The sequence below is a fragment of the Culicoides brevitarsis genome, chromosome 1, assembly GCF_036172545.1.
Source record: "Culicoides brevitarsis isolate CSIRO-B50_1 chromosome 1, AGI_CSIRO_Cbre_v1, whole genome shotgun sequence".
In the NCBI taxonomy this organism is placed as follows: Eukaryota; Metazoa; Arthropoda; class Insecta; order Diptera; family Ceratopogonidae; genus Culicoides; species Culicoides brevitarsis.
In genome coordinates, this window is record NC_087085.1 from 4769054 (window position 1) to 4786211 (window position 17158).

Below are 17158 nucleotides of genomic sequence, written 5' to 3' on the forward strand. Positions count from 1 at the left end.
TAATGTAAAAAAATAGCAAAAAAAATTTTTGAAGTTTTCACTTTCTAAAATAATTTTTATATTTTAAAAATTGAAAAAAATATAATAAAAAAAATAAACTAAATAAAATTAAATAAATAAAAAAATCCATTTGTGATCGATTACTTCATACAAGAATTTGTAATTTATTTATTTAAATTTAATAATTTTACATTGAAAAACTGTTAGAACCTTAATTTTAAATAGCATCAGCATGTATTTATCGTTGTCTCAAGCTCCTAATAATTATTTTCTAAAACAAACGTGAATTTTGGTACAAAAAATGTTTCAAGGCATTTTTTTCTTCATAAATCGACTACTGGTTAAATTTTTCTACTCATTCCTCAAATAAAGAAATTGAGTTAAGCTCATACATATATTTTTTCACAAAATAAATATAAAGTACGTTTCTGATAAATGCTTAAAAAAAACTCTTCTAAATTAATTTTGGCTTTCTTTACGTCGTCACTAGAATCGAAATCCCTTAAAAATAATAATAAATGGCAATCGTGATGATGATAACATGTGACAATAGTGCAAAAAATCCGCAGATTTACACGTTGGTTGGGGCATCCATCGCACAAATGATGGATTTAACGACGGAAGCAGCTGCGAGGGAAGCGTAATTTTGCCATTTTTTGTTCGAAAGACCGTCTTTGTAATCGGAAATGCCTAAAAAAGGTAAAAATTCAGTAATTTTCTTGATAAAAAAAATTAAATTTTTTACCTTTGACGATTATGAAGCTATCACGACAATTTCCAACGATGCTATCCAAAGCAGTATTGATCTCACAATCCGTCGCCAACAACGAATATTCGCGTGCGAACTCAATTCGACGCGTATCTGACTTTACCAAATCTCGTCCCGAGCCAATTGGACCCAAATGGATGCGAGAAGTGACTTTTCCTTGTGCATCGACGTCATCTTCTGCATTCGGATTCACGGGATGAGCAACTTCGATGACATCTCGATTGCCGATATTCATATAAAGCTTATCCGTATTCGCTGCAGGACGTGAAAAATCATTTTCAATCTTTTCCCGTAACTCTGCCAAGCCATCATCGAGATACAGCTCCCATGGTTTTCGACTATCCGAGTGTTCTTGCAAACTCGCAGCGATTTCTTGCAAACAAGCGTTGACGGGATAATATTTTTTCACTTCGCCGTCTTCGGAGTTGCTGTAAACGTAGCAATAGGGCTTGTTCTGGCCATTCATTTGCCCGTTTTGCATGGAGCTACTGCGATCTGCGAGTGCTGTGGATACGACAACGTCGCCCAAACGCACGTGTTTGCGGAAATCCGTGTAATGGGGAACGCCTCCCGCAACGCCAACGACAAAAACGTAATCGACTTTTTGGAATGTGCCGAGAAGACGGGTTGTTGTATTGCCAGAAGCGGTTGTAGCTTCGCGGGAGTTGCCAACGGAAGGCAATTTTGTGGTTACAATGCGATGGGCGCCGATATTTCCGAGAGTGTAGACATTGGATTCACCTAAAATCGAAAGAAATTGTTAAAATTTTGATTTTTTAAGGATTTTTGGGGCAAAAAACACTCAAATCCAAATTAAACAACAATAAAAAGCAACTGTGAGTATGTGTCAAGTGTCTTTTTTGTATTACTTCGTTACAGTTTCTACCAAAAATCTACAAAAAATTCAAATTTTCTAATTTTTAGGCTATAAAATTTAATTATTTTACTTATTTTTGAATTTAATTTAAATTTTAAATTTTAATTAAATTTTAACAAAAAATTTAATTTTTAATAAAATGTTAAAAGAAAAAATAATTAATTATTTATTAAATTTATTCATTTATTATTTTTTTTTAATTTAATTTTTATTTTTTTATATGAAATTTAATTTTTTAAATTTTTAAAAATTAAAATTTTTTTTTAAAAATTTTTGAAAATTTAAAAAAAAAAATTATTTAAAATAAATTTAATTTTTTTAATTAATTTTTTTTTAAATTAATTTTTTTTTTATTTTTATTATTTTTTTTTATTTTTTTATTTTATTTTACTAATTTTTTTTATTAAAAAAAAATTAAAATTTTTAATTTTATTTTTATAAAATAAAATTTTTGAAAATTAATAAAAATGACTAAAAAATAATTATTAATTAATTAATAAGAATTTAAAGTTTTTAAATTAAATATTTTTTTTTTATCTTCAAATTTTTTTTTTTTTATTATAAATTTAATTTATTTTTTAAAAATTAAAAAAAAAAATTTTTTAATGTAAAATATTAAATTTTTTCGCCTTTTAGTAACGAAGCAATACAAAAGTCGTGTCAGCAAACAATTTTTGAACTGAGTGAAGCCAAAAGACAACATTTAAAGCTCAAAAAGGATGAAATTAGACACACAACAAGGGTTTTTGTGGAAATTTTTACAAGTGATGTACAAAAAAAAAACACAAAAGGCAACAAAAGGTGCTAAAATTGCGTCACTCCAAACCAATTTCTGTCGAATTTCTTACCGAACCGTCGATATTTTGAATTTTTTGGGTCATTTTGAGTTGGAGACGATGATCCGCCATTCATATTTATCTCAGGCGAAGTTCCTAAAGTTAAATTTGAACCGAAATTTGAGAAAAAAAATCGCGTCGAACGGAAGGACCATGAACCATGAGTCTCTTTAAAATAATTTTTACTGAACTTACCGACAGTCGTGTAACGCACAAACGTTTCCTTGTTCTCCAACATGGCATCGACGGCGAGCTTTTCGCAATATTGCGCGGTAACAATTGCAATTGTGGGTTGTTTGTTTGAAGCGATCGTCGGCATCTGCTTGACAACTTTGATCTCCTTGTCTTCGTGATGGATACGCGTGAACGAGTTATATTCCATGGATTTGATCAAGCCACGTGCCTTCAAAGCAATCAATACTTTGAGAACTTCTTCTTCGGACCAACCATAATCGCGTGCCAAGTCTTCTGGATTGACGGGGTTTGGATATGCTTGTTCGACAAACTCCAAAACTTTCTCGGGTGTCAATGGAACAACTTCGAATTGAGAGTCTTCGGAAGAAACTGAGGACAAAAAATGGAAAAAATTAATTTTTTGAATTAAAAAAGTGAAAATTAACAAAAAAAATGTCATGCTGTCAGTAGAGACAAGCACTTTAATTAATTGAAGAACAATTCGCATGCTGGTTAAGTAAATTTGTGTTAATTAATGTGAGAAAGTGTCGAAAAAAATTATTTTATGAAAAAAAAAATCGAACTTGAGATCAAAAATTTAACGGGTAAGTTCACAAAATTTTTTTTTCAGTTCAAAAAATTAAAAAATATTCAAAATTTTTAATGAAAATTTATTCAAATTTTATTTTTAAAAAATTAAACGTCAAAATTTTTATTTTTTTTTTAATTTTTTATTATTTAAAAAATCATTTTTTTATCAAAATTTTTGAGTAAAGTTAAAAATTAAAAAAAAAAATAATTTTAGATATTAAGTATTTTCGAAAATTTTATTATTTTATTTTATTTTTTTTTTATTTTTTTTTTTGAAAAAATGACAAAATTTAAAAAGAAAGTTGTCAAAATTTTTAAGGAATTTAATTTTTTTTATAATTAAAAAAAATTATTATGATTGCCCAAAAAATATTTTTCATTTTTAATTTTAAAAAATTATTTTTAAAGCTAAGTTTTTTCAAAAAATTAAAATTTGAATAACAAATTTCAAAAACGTCAAAACTTTAAATTTATTTTTTTTTTTATTAACATTTTAAATAAAAGATATTTTTTTTTATAAAATACATTCAAAGTTTTTGAAAAATTTATTTAGATTATAAAAAACTTTTCAAGAATTAAAAAAAATAAAAAAAAATTTAACTTTTAATTAAAAAATCATACCTATTTGAAAAAAGAATTATGAAAAAAAATAAAAATTTAAAATATCAAAATTTAAAAAATTTTTAAAAATATTATTTAGATTGTAAAAAAATTTTTCAATTTCGAAATTGTTTTTGAAACAAAAAAAAATTAAAATATTATTTTTTTTTAATATGACAAAATTAAAGCTATGTAAAAAAAATTTTTATTTTTTATGATGAAAAAAAAAAATCATTTTTAAAACCTAAAATTTTTCTCAAAAATGAAAATTTGAATAACAAATTTCATAAACGTCAAAAAATTCAAAACGTCAAATTTCATTTCAGATATCTGCTGAATCCCTAAACATTGCAATAAAAAAAACAACCAGGCGTTTCCTCATCAAAATTTGGGTCACCTGTTGCTTCCTTTTCTTCGACATGAATGAATTTATGAATTAAAATGAAAAGTTCTCGAAAAAAAGGAACTTTAACAAAACAACTCGTTGACAACGCATGCCAATAAAGTAACAAAAAACTTTTGTTGTCATCAAATAAATTTCAGGCAAAAATTATTGACGAAATGCGTGAATTCAAGGACGAAACAAACACGAAATTTTTCAAGAAAATGATTTTATGGAAGTCAAAAAACGGGACAGACAACACAAACAAAGAAATGTTAGTTTTTCAAAATTTTTTTCATTCAACATTTTTTTTTAAATTTCTTCAACATTTTTTTTTTTAGTTTTTTTATTGATTTAATCTCAACTCGTTACTTCATGAACTTAAGCCACATATTTTTCATAACCTCATCACTACCTGGCAACGCAGGCGGCTCATCCTTAAAAATGAAAATCGCATGGCCCGCTCTCGCTAAAGTGAAATATTTTTTTATTAGTAGAAATTTCTCACATTAACTTATTTTTTGTATTTTCAGGGGTGTTTGTGATGTACTTGCATGTTTATCGTGAAAAAAAAGTAAGTAAAAAAATAATATTCGTAACAAGCAGATGATGGTATTGACTGAAAATGTGTTTTGTTTTGTTTTTTTCATGGTTTTGTTGTAAAAATAGATAACATTGATACGGAATTGTCGATAACTTACGTGGCCTTGATGGCGGAGCAGAGGTTTGCTCGAGTATGCGAAGTTCAATTTCGACAGCTTGTATCTCATTGTAGCCATGTTGCAACAATTTCATGATCTTTTTGATGAATCCAACGTAGTCTGTCAAAATTTCAAGATAATTAATCCAAACCAAGCATTTTTCAAAAAAAAAAACTTACCTCGCGGAAATTCTTGCGGTTGAACGAGTTCACGGAAGAAATCTTGCGCGACATGGGCTTGTTCCTCGCCATTTGTGATCCAACTACGGAACCAAAATCGCAACGTACGAGATTCCTGCGAATGCTTTCCCGTATTTGCGCTTACGAGAAAAACGCGAAACTCCAAACTCAATTGCGGCGGAGTTTTTTGGGATTTTTGATCTTTGACTTGATCTTTGTTGATGATGATGCCTTTGTGTTCGCCGCCTGCGACATGCGTGCGATCGTTTACTTCTTCGACCAATTTGCGCTCGATGAGCAGCACCGTGGAGTTACTTGTTTTGCCGCGCGGAGTCATCACTACTTGTTCATTCTCGGGAGGAAGTGTGTTGTTGTTTGTGGGCAAATGGTTATTGTTGCTGTTCAAGTCGGAGCTTTCTGTTTTATATTTTGGCTTTGGAGGGGGAATTGGCGGAGGACTGCGCGTTGCCATTGTTACAAAAAGGATTTGTTATTTCGTGTGTGTGTTTTTTGCTGTAATGAGAAAGAAAAGGGAAATTTTTTTAGTTAAAAGTTGTCGTTAAAGAAAATTAAATTTAATTTAAAAAATTTTTAGCAAGTCAGATTTTTTATTTTTATTTTTTTTTTATTAATTTAATTTATTTTTTATTAATTTTATTTTTTTTTTCAAAAATTTTTATTTTTTTTTTATCTCAAATTTTTAATTTAATTTTTTTTTTGTTTTGTAGTTTTGAATTAATTGTTGAAAATTTAAAATAATTTAAAATTTTTGAAAAATCTAATTTTTTTTATTATTTCGTGTAAAATTATATGAATTTTACATATATTTTTTTTATTATATTTTTTATTTTCAAACTTTTAATTAAGTTAATTTTTTTAAGTAAATTTTTTATTTATTTTTTTTTAATCAAAATTTTAATTTAAAATTTGTTAAGTAGTTTTGACCTTATTTTTATTTATATAAAATTTCATTTATTTTACTTAATTTTTTATTTTTGTTCAAGTTTTTTTTAACTATTTAAATCTTTTAATTAATTTATTTCTGATTCTGAGGAAAATTTTTTTAAAAAATTAATTGCTTATTTAATTTTTATAAGAATTATTATAGGAAAATTAAAACAAAAATAATTTCTTTTTTAATTATTTATTGCTTATTTTAATTGTTTATTTATTAAATTTATAAAAATTTATTTTAAATTGAAAATTTGAATTTTTTTTAAATTTATATTTTATTTTGATTTTTATTTTCATAAATTTTTTAAATAAATAATTTTTTAAAAATTAAATAAAAAATTACCTAAATCTGACTTAAAATCTAAATTTTTTTTTTCAAAAAAAATTTTTTTTTCGATATTTTAAGAAAATTTTAATTGTTTTACTTTACATTTTTTTAAATTTTTATTTTCAATTCTGAATAAAATTTTTAATTTAATTTTTTTTTAATTTTTGAAATTTTGCCAAAGAACAATTTTTTTTATAATTTTTTTTTAATTATTTAAATAATTTAAATATTAAAGACAGACATGAAAACGTACAAAATTTCATATTTTCTTTAAAAAAAAATCTTAAAAATGCAGCAAAAAATGTTACTTTCGATGAAAAATTTAAAATTGCATGACAAAAATCATCAAGAAATGCCCCAAAATATCTCTTTCGTGACACAAAAACCTGCAACTTATCGATAAAAATGCATAAAATTCGTTCTACTTTTTCATTTTTTCTTCTTTATTATTAAATCAATAATACTTTTTACATCTAAATTCACTCAAGAACCGCCATACAACTTCTTACACACATCAGATATGTCCAAATCATACGCACTCGGCACATTTTTCCTCAATCTCAGTTGATCGACATACGTTGGATCCGTTTTCAGCAAACAATTTTCCTCATTCGGACAATCGCAAAAGTCTGTGATGTGATTTCCATTGGTTTTTACGTCATCCATCGCTCCATTTTCGTGAATTTCACACTTTCGTCTAAAATAAAAGCCATCTTCTTGTTTGTTGGAAATTGTTCCGTTGCATCTCCTACCAGCTGCGTCTTGAAATTCGCACAAACGAATCGTGTGAGCATCTCGAATGGTCTCAATCGAGTCAATTTTCGCCGTTTTCGCGATTCCCATCATGGGGTAAATGCAAAAAGCGAAGATCCATAAGGCAACCATCAAGAGAATCGGGATAAAAAGTGCAAAATATTTGTCGGGAAGGTAAGTCAAGCCGAGCGTATCTTCGAAAAAACGTTGGGGAACGTAAACCCAAATGACGTAAACGACAAAAAGTGTTTTAAAAAGCAAAAATAAGACGAATCCGTAGACAGCGCGGGATGGCGTCGGAGCTGGAGTGTGTTCAGGCATCGTAATGATCGTAAGAATCCGATGTCGGAGGTCCAAATTGATCAATTGTCTCTGTACTGAGGATAATTGCGTCGAAAATTCCGTTCAAAACGACTCTCGCTACTTTTGGTTGGTCAGCTTCGACTTTTCTACAAAAGAAATAACGTCAAAAAATGAAAATTTCATTGGAAAAGGGACCATACATGTTCAAATTCTGCTCATTTAAGGTAATTTTCTTGTCTACTTGATTCTTTTTTGGCTCCGGATCCACTCGAATAACGTCATAAACGATTTCAGCAATTCTCTTTGATGGAAAAGGAACACTTACTTCGCTAAAATTGAAGAAATTATCAAATAATTGCAAGAAATTCGACTGTAAAATGCTTACACGACAGTTTTTGTCATTTTTTAGCGAAAAAATTATCACATTTACGCCTTAATTTCAGCAGGAAATGATAAAATTAATCGCCGCAATCGAAATTCACACCAAAATAAATTTTAAGAGGCACGTGATTGGATTTCCATGGATTTTTAAAGTCACTATCCTCTTTGAAAACGTCAAAAATGTCAAAAAAAAATCGCACGTGTAAACATAAGTCGTGTTTCAAGTCGTTCTCCGATATTTTTTCTTTAAAAATCCGTAAAAAACACGCAAAAAATGCCAAAAGTGCGTTCAACGACGGGTCCTCCCCGCAAACAAGGCGTCAACAAAGCCAACCATTCCATGAATCCCGACAGACCGACGGAGGGCTTGAAAGGCATCAGCAAACCGCGTTCCAAGGGAACCATCAAGCGCCTTCAGATGTATCGTAACTTCAAGGCGAAACGAGATCGCAAGGGAAAAATTCTCACGCCCGCCCCATTTCAAGGTTGGGTCAATTCCGGAACAGTTTCTCGCGTCGAACCAAGCCCAAAATGGTTCAGCAATTCGCGTGTTATTTCACAAAATGCGCTGCAAAAGTTTCAAGACGAAATGGGAAAAGCGATGAAGGATCCGTATCAAGTCATCATGAAACCAACGGGATTACCCATCACACTGCTGAATGAACGAGCGAAATACCAACGAATGCATTTGCTGGAAACAGAATCGTTCGAAACGACATTCGGCCCCAAAAAATTGCGAAAAAGACCGAATTTGAAAGTTAAGGATTTAGAAGATTTGTCAAAAAATGCCGAAGAAAGTGCGGAAAAGTACGATTCGACGAAAGATCATTCGCTGGTGCAAGAAGACACGGGCGAGAAAAATGCTGTGCGTGATTGGGTCTTCGCCGCAGGTCAAAGTAAGAGAATTTGGAATGAGTTGCACAAAGTAATTGACTCGTCGGATGTAATTTTGCAAGTTTTGGATGCTCGTGACCCGATGGGGACTCGTTCGAAGCACATTGAGGAGTTTATGCGGAAGGAAAAACCGCACAAACATTTATTTTTTGTCTTGAACAAGGTTGATTTGGTCCCGATTTGGGTTACGCAACGTTGGGTTGCCATTTTGAGCAAAGAATATCCCACAATTGCCTTTCATGCGTCACTTACACATCCCTTTGGCAAGGGCGCTTTGATAAATTTGCTTCGACAACTCGGAAAATTGCATGTCGACAAGAAACAAATTAGCGTTGGATTCATCGGATATCCAAATACCGGAAAATCTTCCATCATCAATGCCTTACGGAGCAAAAAAGTGTGCAAAACTGCCCCGATCGCCGGCGAAACGAAAGTTTGGCAGTACATTACCTTGATGAAACGCATTTTTTTGATCGATTGTCCCGGAGTTGTTTATCCGACGGCAGAAACTGACACAGAAAAAGTCCTCAAAGGCGTCGTTCGTGTCGAATTGGTGACTTCGCCCGAAGATTATGTCGAAACGGTGCTTCAACGCGTACGAAAAGAGTACATCGCAAAGACTTACGGGATCGTTTCGTGGTCCGATCATATCGATTTCTTGGAACAATTGGCGAAAAAGACGGGAAAACTCATCAAAGGCGGCGAACCTGACATTAACACAGTCGCCAAACAAATGCTCAACGATTGGCAACGCGGCAAATTACCATTTTACGTTGCCCCCGAAGGTTTTGAAGTGCCCAAATCTCGCAGCGAAAACGAAACTTCAGAAGCAGCTGAGGTCGAAAGTACGACAACAACTGTCGTCACGATACCCGAAGCCGTCAAAAAGGGCAAACAATTGCAACAGATACAAGATTACCGCAAAATTCGAGTCAATCTCGACTTTGAAGATGATGAGATGCGCGAATTGGATCCGGATGACATTGCAGCGATCGAAGCTCATATGAAGGAAAAGAGCGAAAATCCAAGAGGCAAGAAACGACGCAATAATGAGGATGAAGAGCAAGATTCGTCGGAAATGAGTGATTTCTATTCCGAAGACGAATATGATGAAAATTTGGAAAAACTTGTGCATAAACCGGCAGGAACGAAATCGAAAGACACGAAAAAATCGACAGAAAATGTTGAAAAACCAACGAAAAAGCAAAAATCAGGACCAAGTGTGAAGTTAACGGAAAAAGTGAAAGAAAATAAACCGCAAGAGAAGAAATTGACGGCGAAACAGAGACGTGCGATGGAACGAGCTGCGAAACCAAAGAAAGTTGGAAGTAACTTCTATGACGTCGTGAATGTTAAAAATAAAAATCGCAACAAGAAAATGTAAATTAATAGAAAAAAATTAATTTTGTTTGAAATAAATTTATATAAATATCTGAATTAATTTCACGTTGTTTCAAATTATCTAAAAATTTTTAAAAATATTTTTAATTTTTTTTTAAATTTTTTTTTAATTATTTTTTTTAAAAATTTTTTTTTTTTTTTGAAAATTAATTTTTTTCAAAATTATTTTTAAATTTTTTGAAAATTTTTTTTAAATTTTTGAAAATTTTTATTTTTTTAATTTTTTGCAAAATTATTTTAAAATTTTTCGAAAATTATTTTTAAAAAATTATTTTTAAATTTTTTTTTTTTAATTTTTTGAAAATTATTTTTAAATTTTTGTTGCAAATTATTTTTATTTTATTTTTTAAAAAATTTAAATTTTTTTTTAAATTTTTTTTTTGAAAATTTTTTTTTTTTTGAAAAAATTTTTTTTTTGAAAATTTTAAAAATTTTTTTAATTTTTTTTTTTTAATTTAAATGATTTTTAATTTTATTTATAATTTTTTTAACTAAAATTTTCAGACAAAAATGTATAATTTCAAATTTTCAAACGCCTCTTGATGAAAAAGCGACTAATTAATGCGAAAAACATTAAAATCTAGCGAAAACACAAACAAACTATTGTACCAAACGTAAATAATCGCATGAAAGACGAGGTTATTGTGCCATAAATTCGTTCGTCTCTCGTTCTCTCGACATCCGTGCTGTTTATTTACACTTGTATGCTCATAATATGCTACAAAGTTGGCACGTTTTCGATTAAATATTAAATCAGTGTGTCCGAGTTCTCGAGAAATTTCATTAATTTTCCATCCATTTCGCTTAAAATTGGTCATCCTACATAAAATTATGCAAAATTCAATTAAAACCGTAAAACACTTGCTCTCTTTGTTCTTCACGGAGTCTCCAACGAAATGCATTCAGAACGAATTTTGTTCTAAATTTTTCTTCGAGATTCTATTTTTGTCGGTTAAATAATGAGAAAAACAGGGAAAAATCAATTTTTGAAAGTGTCCGCCTTGGGAGATTTACGATTATCGTTTTTCCAAATGAAATTCTTTGAAATGCAAGCAAACCCATAAGAATGTCGACTTATTCGATATAAATAATTGTCATTACAATGGAAAAAGAAAAATAAACAAGATAATTCCGGCATGTCACGTAATTATTTTTTCAAGGTAATTATCAGCGGGAATGTATTTTTATGTTCTAGACGATTGAGAAGTTGCAGACTACTTGCAGCTTAAGAAAAATTAAATAACGGGTTGAGAAGAAAAATATTTTAATAAAATAAAAAAAGAAATTTCTTTAAAAATTTTCTTTGAAATTATCTTTGAAAAATTTTTTTCTATTCGAAATTCTTTAAATAAAAATAATTTTAAATTAAAAAAAAAATTAAAATTATTTAAATAAAAAAATTTTAAAATAAAAAAAAAATATTTTTTAAAACAATAATTATCTCATTTAAAAATTATATTTTTTTTTAAATTACAAAAAATTAAAAAATTATAAAATTTTCAAAATTTATAAAATTTTCAAAGATTATAAAATTTTCAAAAATTATAAAATTTCAAAAAATTATAAAATTTTAAAAAATTATAAAATTTTAAAAAATTATGAAAATTTAAAAAATTATAAATTTAAAAAAAAATTTTAAATTTTTAAAAATTATTTTTAAATTTTTTATTGAAAATTTAAAATTTTGAAAAATTATGAAATTTAAAAAAATTTTTAAAATTTATGAAGTTTTAAAAAATTTAAATTTTAAAAAAATTTAAATTTTTTTGAATTTTTTTTTAATTTTTTAAAAATTATTATAATTTTTTTTTTGAAAATTATTTTTAAATTGTTTAAAAAATATTTTTTACTTTTCGAAATTATTTTCTTAAAAAAATTTGGTTGATTTTCTCACAAAATCGCATATAAAATTTAAAGATGAATTTCAATCAATAAATGCGATCATCAATTTATTTCAATTTGCATCATTTTACATGAACTCGCAATACTATTTAGCCGAAAAACGAACAATAGAGCCCACTTGATTGCATGCTATTGTCGAACCGTGAGTTTCCTCTGTTTCCATTTGCATATAATGGAATTAATACATTGAAAGGCGGAATAAATTACAGTCTAAGGGAGATTGTAACATTGAACTATGAACAAAAACACTAATTGGATAGCGTCTAGCCCATGCAAAAGTTCACGACTCACAAATTGTTTCAACTTTCCTCAAAATATCGCTTTATTTAAATTAATCAGATTTTCTGTGGGGGTTTCTTCGTTAATTTAGTGGTTCATTGACACGAAAATAGCTCAAAAAATGTTTCTTAAAAAGTAAACGCAAAATTCCGAGAAACGTGATGCCATTTCATGCATTCGAAAAATTCACTCAAATGATATCACAGCACGAAATACAAACCGAAGACGTCACAAAAATGACGTAATTTAAACTGGTTAGTCACTTTTCGTTTCGCGTGAACTTGATTTTTTAGTCATTTCAATAATTCTTACAGATTTTATTGAATAATCGAGTAGCAAGGTGAACGAGACGATTCGACACTTGTTCCTTATGTGTCTCGAGTTTCTGAAATTTGACCTTAAATGATTTTTCGATTCTTTGATAACATTAACTCCAATTAACCTCTGTTTTAGTTTTAAAAATATGTAACGACAAAATCACAGAACAGAAAATAAAATCATTAGTAAGCGAAAAAAATAAAGCGGTTGAATTATGTCATAAAACGATGATAATTTAAAGTTATGATCCGACATTTATTATAGCGACAACCACAATGTATGTCGAGAAAGAGACGGAAAGAGAATTATTTTGTGCTAAATTTGAATAAAATGAATGAAAACTAAGGCGGTGTGTTTGTTCTGTACACAAAAAAGATGATAGATGACATCTAAACAAGTGCTACTGTCGACAAAAGTTCGTCATTAAAAAAAATGAGACGAAAGTGAATCTCTTCAAAATTGTGCAATATGGATTTAATTTAACGGAATTAATTTAAAAAGTTGTCGTTTTCCCCCCTTCTTGGAAATTTTGTGTTCTTGTCAGATAATATTTATTAATTTTTACGACAAACTTAACAAGAAATAGTTCTGTGAGTTCTGAGATATGAAATGTAGAAGGGAAACCAAGATAACGTACAGCTGTTGACTGATGTTTCTGTGAATGAATGTTTGCTCTAAAAATATATAGACAAATATTTGAATGGTGTCAGATTTACGTGTTTGTCATCATTGGAGACATTCCGACAGACAGAACGACGAAAGTTATTGGAGTTCTAATGTTTTTGTGATTGATTTTGGTTTCCGTTGCGTTTTTTTAGGTCAAAAGTTGATAAAAATGCATTTTTTCAAAAAATTATACGATAGATGGCGCTGAGGTTTTTTTTTTCAAAATCTCAGATTTGGATTTAAAATTGTTGAAAACTTGTTTGTGAAGCTATTTTATGTATTTTTAATAAAAATGCATATTCTTTCAGCATTAAAACGTTATTAAATTTTTTGAAGGTTCACGAAAAAAACCTTCTCACCTGATCAATCTTTCAAAAAAACAACAATGGCAAAAAAAAACTCCATTTACAACATAAACAGAAACTGCATCCGTTCTATTTCAATTGACTGAACGCCAACATGACGAAATTTGATGACTCACTTGCTCCGCAATCGCTTGTCTGTCCATCAAACCGTTGAAACTAACGAAACTACATTTCGCCCATTTTACATTGAAAAAGGTGTGTTTTTCCATTTGTTTTTACTTTGGGCGATAAAACACATGGATGCGATGGTAAACACAATTAATCAATTAGAAGTAGGACAAAATATGTCGCGGAGGAATAAAGCGCCCCTCAATGAAGAATTTTTATGACCCATTTCGTCATGTTTGAATGAACTTTTTTTTGTTTTTGGAGAACGGGAAAGTATTGTCACTAAAAAGAATTGTAATTACTTATTCAACGATAGAGCATGGCATAAAAGGGAATGAAGACAAAGGGAAATTATTTTGAGTAAAGTCATTCTACTTCTTTCTTTGTTTTTGTTCTGTTTCTGATTGAAGTTTTTATCTTTCTTTGTCTTCAAGCCTTCGAGCGATTTTGTGCACGTTTCGAGCAAGAACGTGTATTGTACTCCAATGAACTTTTCCCATATTGTCTAATGGTAAGATATCTGTCATAACACTTACGAGTCGAAATCCATGATGAGTCATTTTTTATTTTTAATTACTTTCGTTTCTAATCAACAATACAATTTCTCAAGCAATAAACCAACGTGGTTACCAAAGACTTTCATTTTTCATCGTTTACATTTTTTTCTTGATTCGATGCCAAATCATCAATCAATTAACTTCATGTCTGATATCCAGTTAATAGATGGTATGTTAAAAAAATTTGCGGTCTTGCTTCACATTTTTATTTTTTAATTGCCAAGTAAGTGGTGAAATCAAACTATTTTGAAAAGTCGTCGATCGATCAGATAACTCGAGACAATTTATTTACGGTCACAAATTTTTATATTTCATTTAATTACAACTCATAACAAACGGAGTTGAAGGCACACTTTTTTCCCGTCAATTTATAACAATTTCAAAACTGGAACAAAAAAAAACTTCATTTTATTTTAAACTCTTTTGTGTCTCTGTCGTTTTGGCGTCTATGGATCGTTGCATGCCAACGCAATCTATTTTTAACTCCATGAAAAATAGTGTGAATTTTATTCTTGTTTTCAGAAAATTCGCCGGTTTGCAATTCGATACAAAACAAATTGATAAAAATAAGTAGATTCTTGTCTGAAGAGACATAATTAAGAAAAACGAGCTGATGCAAGCATTTCAGTTGTTAGACTACTTGAGCAATTGACCCATAAAAGCTATAAAGGTTGACCTCTTATTTATTTATTTAATGAATACCTATGCTGAATGTAACCTAGATTTTTGACCTGCTTTAAAATGTTTCATCTTGATGCATTTGTTAGCCCTTTTGTTCAGGAGTTTGAATGGTTTTTAATTGTCACAAGGGAAAACACATGGAAAAAAAATAATTAATACTCTTTGACAACTTTTTTTTTTGTGAGTTGAACGTTTTGTTTAGTGGTTTGGTTCATGTTTAAGTGAAAATGTTTTTCATTAACATGTTAAAAGAACGTTAGAGTAATGGGAAATTCCATAAGAGGGAAAACATCAACCACTTTTTTGACGTTAAGTACGTCGTCCTTTGTTCTCGTTTCCTTTTTATATGGATTTTCTGTTAAAAGGGGTGACAGAAAATTTTGTTGAGGTATTCATATTTGATATGTTTAATAACATTTTATATGAAAAACATCTACGTCTCAATTCCTTCATAGCAAAAATGGTTCAAAGTTGTTTCAAGAGAAGTTTTTTTCAGGTTTAGTTTGATTTTTTCATGCATTTGTAGAGAGTCAGTCTTATTTGTGATGGCAATTTCTTTTTATTTTGGTTCAGCAATCCAAAAATTTGTGATATTTTGTTTGATTCAGGTTTTCTTCGAGTTAAAGCGATCGTCAATAATTACTCCATAAGATGATTTGTTCTCTTTTTTGATGTTAAATTTCTTCCTTGTAAGCAAAATTTGAATTTTTCCCATATTGTCTAATGGTTAGGATATCCGTTTCTCCAAAAGATTTGAAGAGTCAAAATTTTCACTTGTTTCTGTTACTCCTAACACTCGTTCAAGTACATCCTCCTTTATTTCCTCCAAGCATAAAAAACGCTTAACAAATTATTTGCTAAACGAATTTATGTTTTTATGACACAAGTAGCTGCACTTCAACTTACATAACAATGAACATAAAAATAAATAAAAAGGTAGATAAATAATTGCTTTTGCGAAATAAAAACCGTCACTTCGACGTCATTATTCTCCAATACAACTAAAAAAATAATAACAGAGTGAGTAATGAATGTAATAACGAATGATCAAGTCCAAGGTCGAATTATTTTATGCAATTCACTTTCAATGAACTAAAATTATGTATTTTTTTGATTTTCTCATATTATTTAACCAAAAAAACAATTCGACATCTGTCGTTCTAAGCTAACTCAATTATTATCAAAAAACACTTGTTTACCGTTTCCTTGAGTAAAACACGAAATCAACAGACAAAGATGACGTCATTTCGCGTAATGCCATAGCACCAAAGCATATCGCGCTCGTTTCGATGAACAGACAAACGGATAATAAAAAATAAATAAAAATAAATAATTTTGACTTGCTAATGTTTTTTAGATTAAAAAAAAAATATAAATAAAATTTTGGAATAAATTAAAAATTTACCTGAAAATGATTTTAGGGGTGCCGAGGACAACAGCTGCAATGTAAATAATCCGAATTTCGTAATTTCAAGCCAGCAGAAAATTTCTTGTTGGATTTTTTTTTATATTTCTTGTTAATTTTTTATCGCACTACAGCTGTATTTGCTGATAACGAATTTTTTTTTGTACTTTGTTTATCGCTTCACTTAACAATTTTCTACAATTTGTGAATGGATTTTTGTTTTTTAGCAGAAATTTTGTAATTTTTTGCCTTTTGTTTACTTTGTGCGATATCACTCAATTATCTGTGGCGTGAAAAAAACCGTCTTTCCGCCTCTCAAAACAATTTTCGGTTATTTTGCATCCAAAATTGCAGTTGCAAGCTTTGATTTATTGATCGCTTGTTGATGTTTATGTTTATGTATGCACCGAAATTGCTTATTCACTTTTCTATTTTTAATATATTCTTAAATTCTTACAAGATTCTCTCGTAGAATTATTCGATGTTTTTGCGAACGAGTATTTAATTATTGCCGACAACGGAGACGGAATACAAACAAAACTGAACTGAACGCAACGAAATACGATTTCAACTGAAAAGCGAAACCAAAAGAGAGTCGTTCACAATGGGGTATTTTGAAATTTTTATCGTCAAAAATTATTTTTTTAAAAATATTTTTTTTTCCTTTGAAATTTAAGAAAAAATTAATTAATTTTAAGAAATAATTTAAAAAAAATTAAAATTAATTAATTTTTCTTAAAATTTTAGTTCAAAA

At 29.1% G+C, this 17158-nt stretch overlaps 3 protein-coding genes across 6 annotated transcripts; 1 reads left to right on the plus strand and 2 right to left on the minus strand.

Moving 5' to 3' along the window:
- Positions 1-175: 175 nt before the first annotated feature.
- On the minus strand, positions 176-16938 carry LOC134838354 (uncharacterized). Of its 3 annotated transcripts, XM_063853867.1 has the most exons (8): positions 16572-16938; positions 16405-16438; positions 5110-5622; positions 4931-5050; positions 2678-3046; positions 2495-2578; positions 746-1510; positions 176-690 (listed from the first exon to the last, which is right to left on the minus strand). In XM_063853867.1, exons 3-8 carry the CDS (start codon positions 5579-5581, stop codon positions 572-574), a joined length of 1929 nt encoding a protein of 642 aa, XP_063709937.1. In that variant the 5' UTR covers positions 5582-5622; positions 16405-16438; positions 16572-16938; the 3' UTR covers positions 176-571. The 3 variants fall into 3 exon arrangements, with proteins under 3 accessions (XP_063709937.1, XP_063709936.1, XP_063709938.1); XM_063853866.1 differs by having other exon boundaries at positions 16405-16938; XM_063853868.1 differs by lacking the exon at positions 2495-2578 and having other exon boundaries at positions 179-690; positions 16405-16938.
- LOC134828437 (phosphatidylinositol N-acetylglucosaminyltransferase subunit P) lies at positions 6816-7952 on the minus strand. 2 transcript variants are annotated; one of them, XM_063841426.1, is made up of 3 exons: positions 7833-7952; positions 7648-7776; positions 7252-7593 (listed from the first exon to the last, which is right to left on the minus strand). In XM_063841426.1, exons 1-3 carry the CDS (start codon positions 7847-7849, stop codon positions 7458-7460), a joined length of 282 nt encoding a protein of 93 aa, XP_063697496.1. In that variant the 5' UTR covers positions 7850-7952; the 3' UTR covers positions 7252-7457. The 2 variants fall into 2 exon arrangements, with proteins under 2 accessions (XP_063697488.1, XP_063697496.1); XM_063841418.1 differs by lacking the exon at positions 7833-7952 and having other exon boundaries at positions 6816-7593.
- Positions 8024-10157, plus strand: LOC134828426 (nucleolar GTP-binding protein 2). Its single transcript, XM_063841407.1, has one exon. The coding sequence runs from the start codon at positions 8103-8105 to the stop codon at positions 10104-10106; it is 2004 nt and encodes a 667-aa protein (XP_063697477.1). The 5' UTR covers positions 8024-8102; the 3' UTR covers positions 10107-10157.
- Positions 16939-17158: the final 220 nt, after the last annotated feature.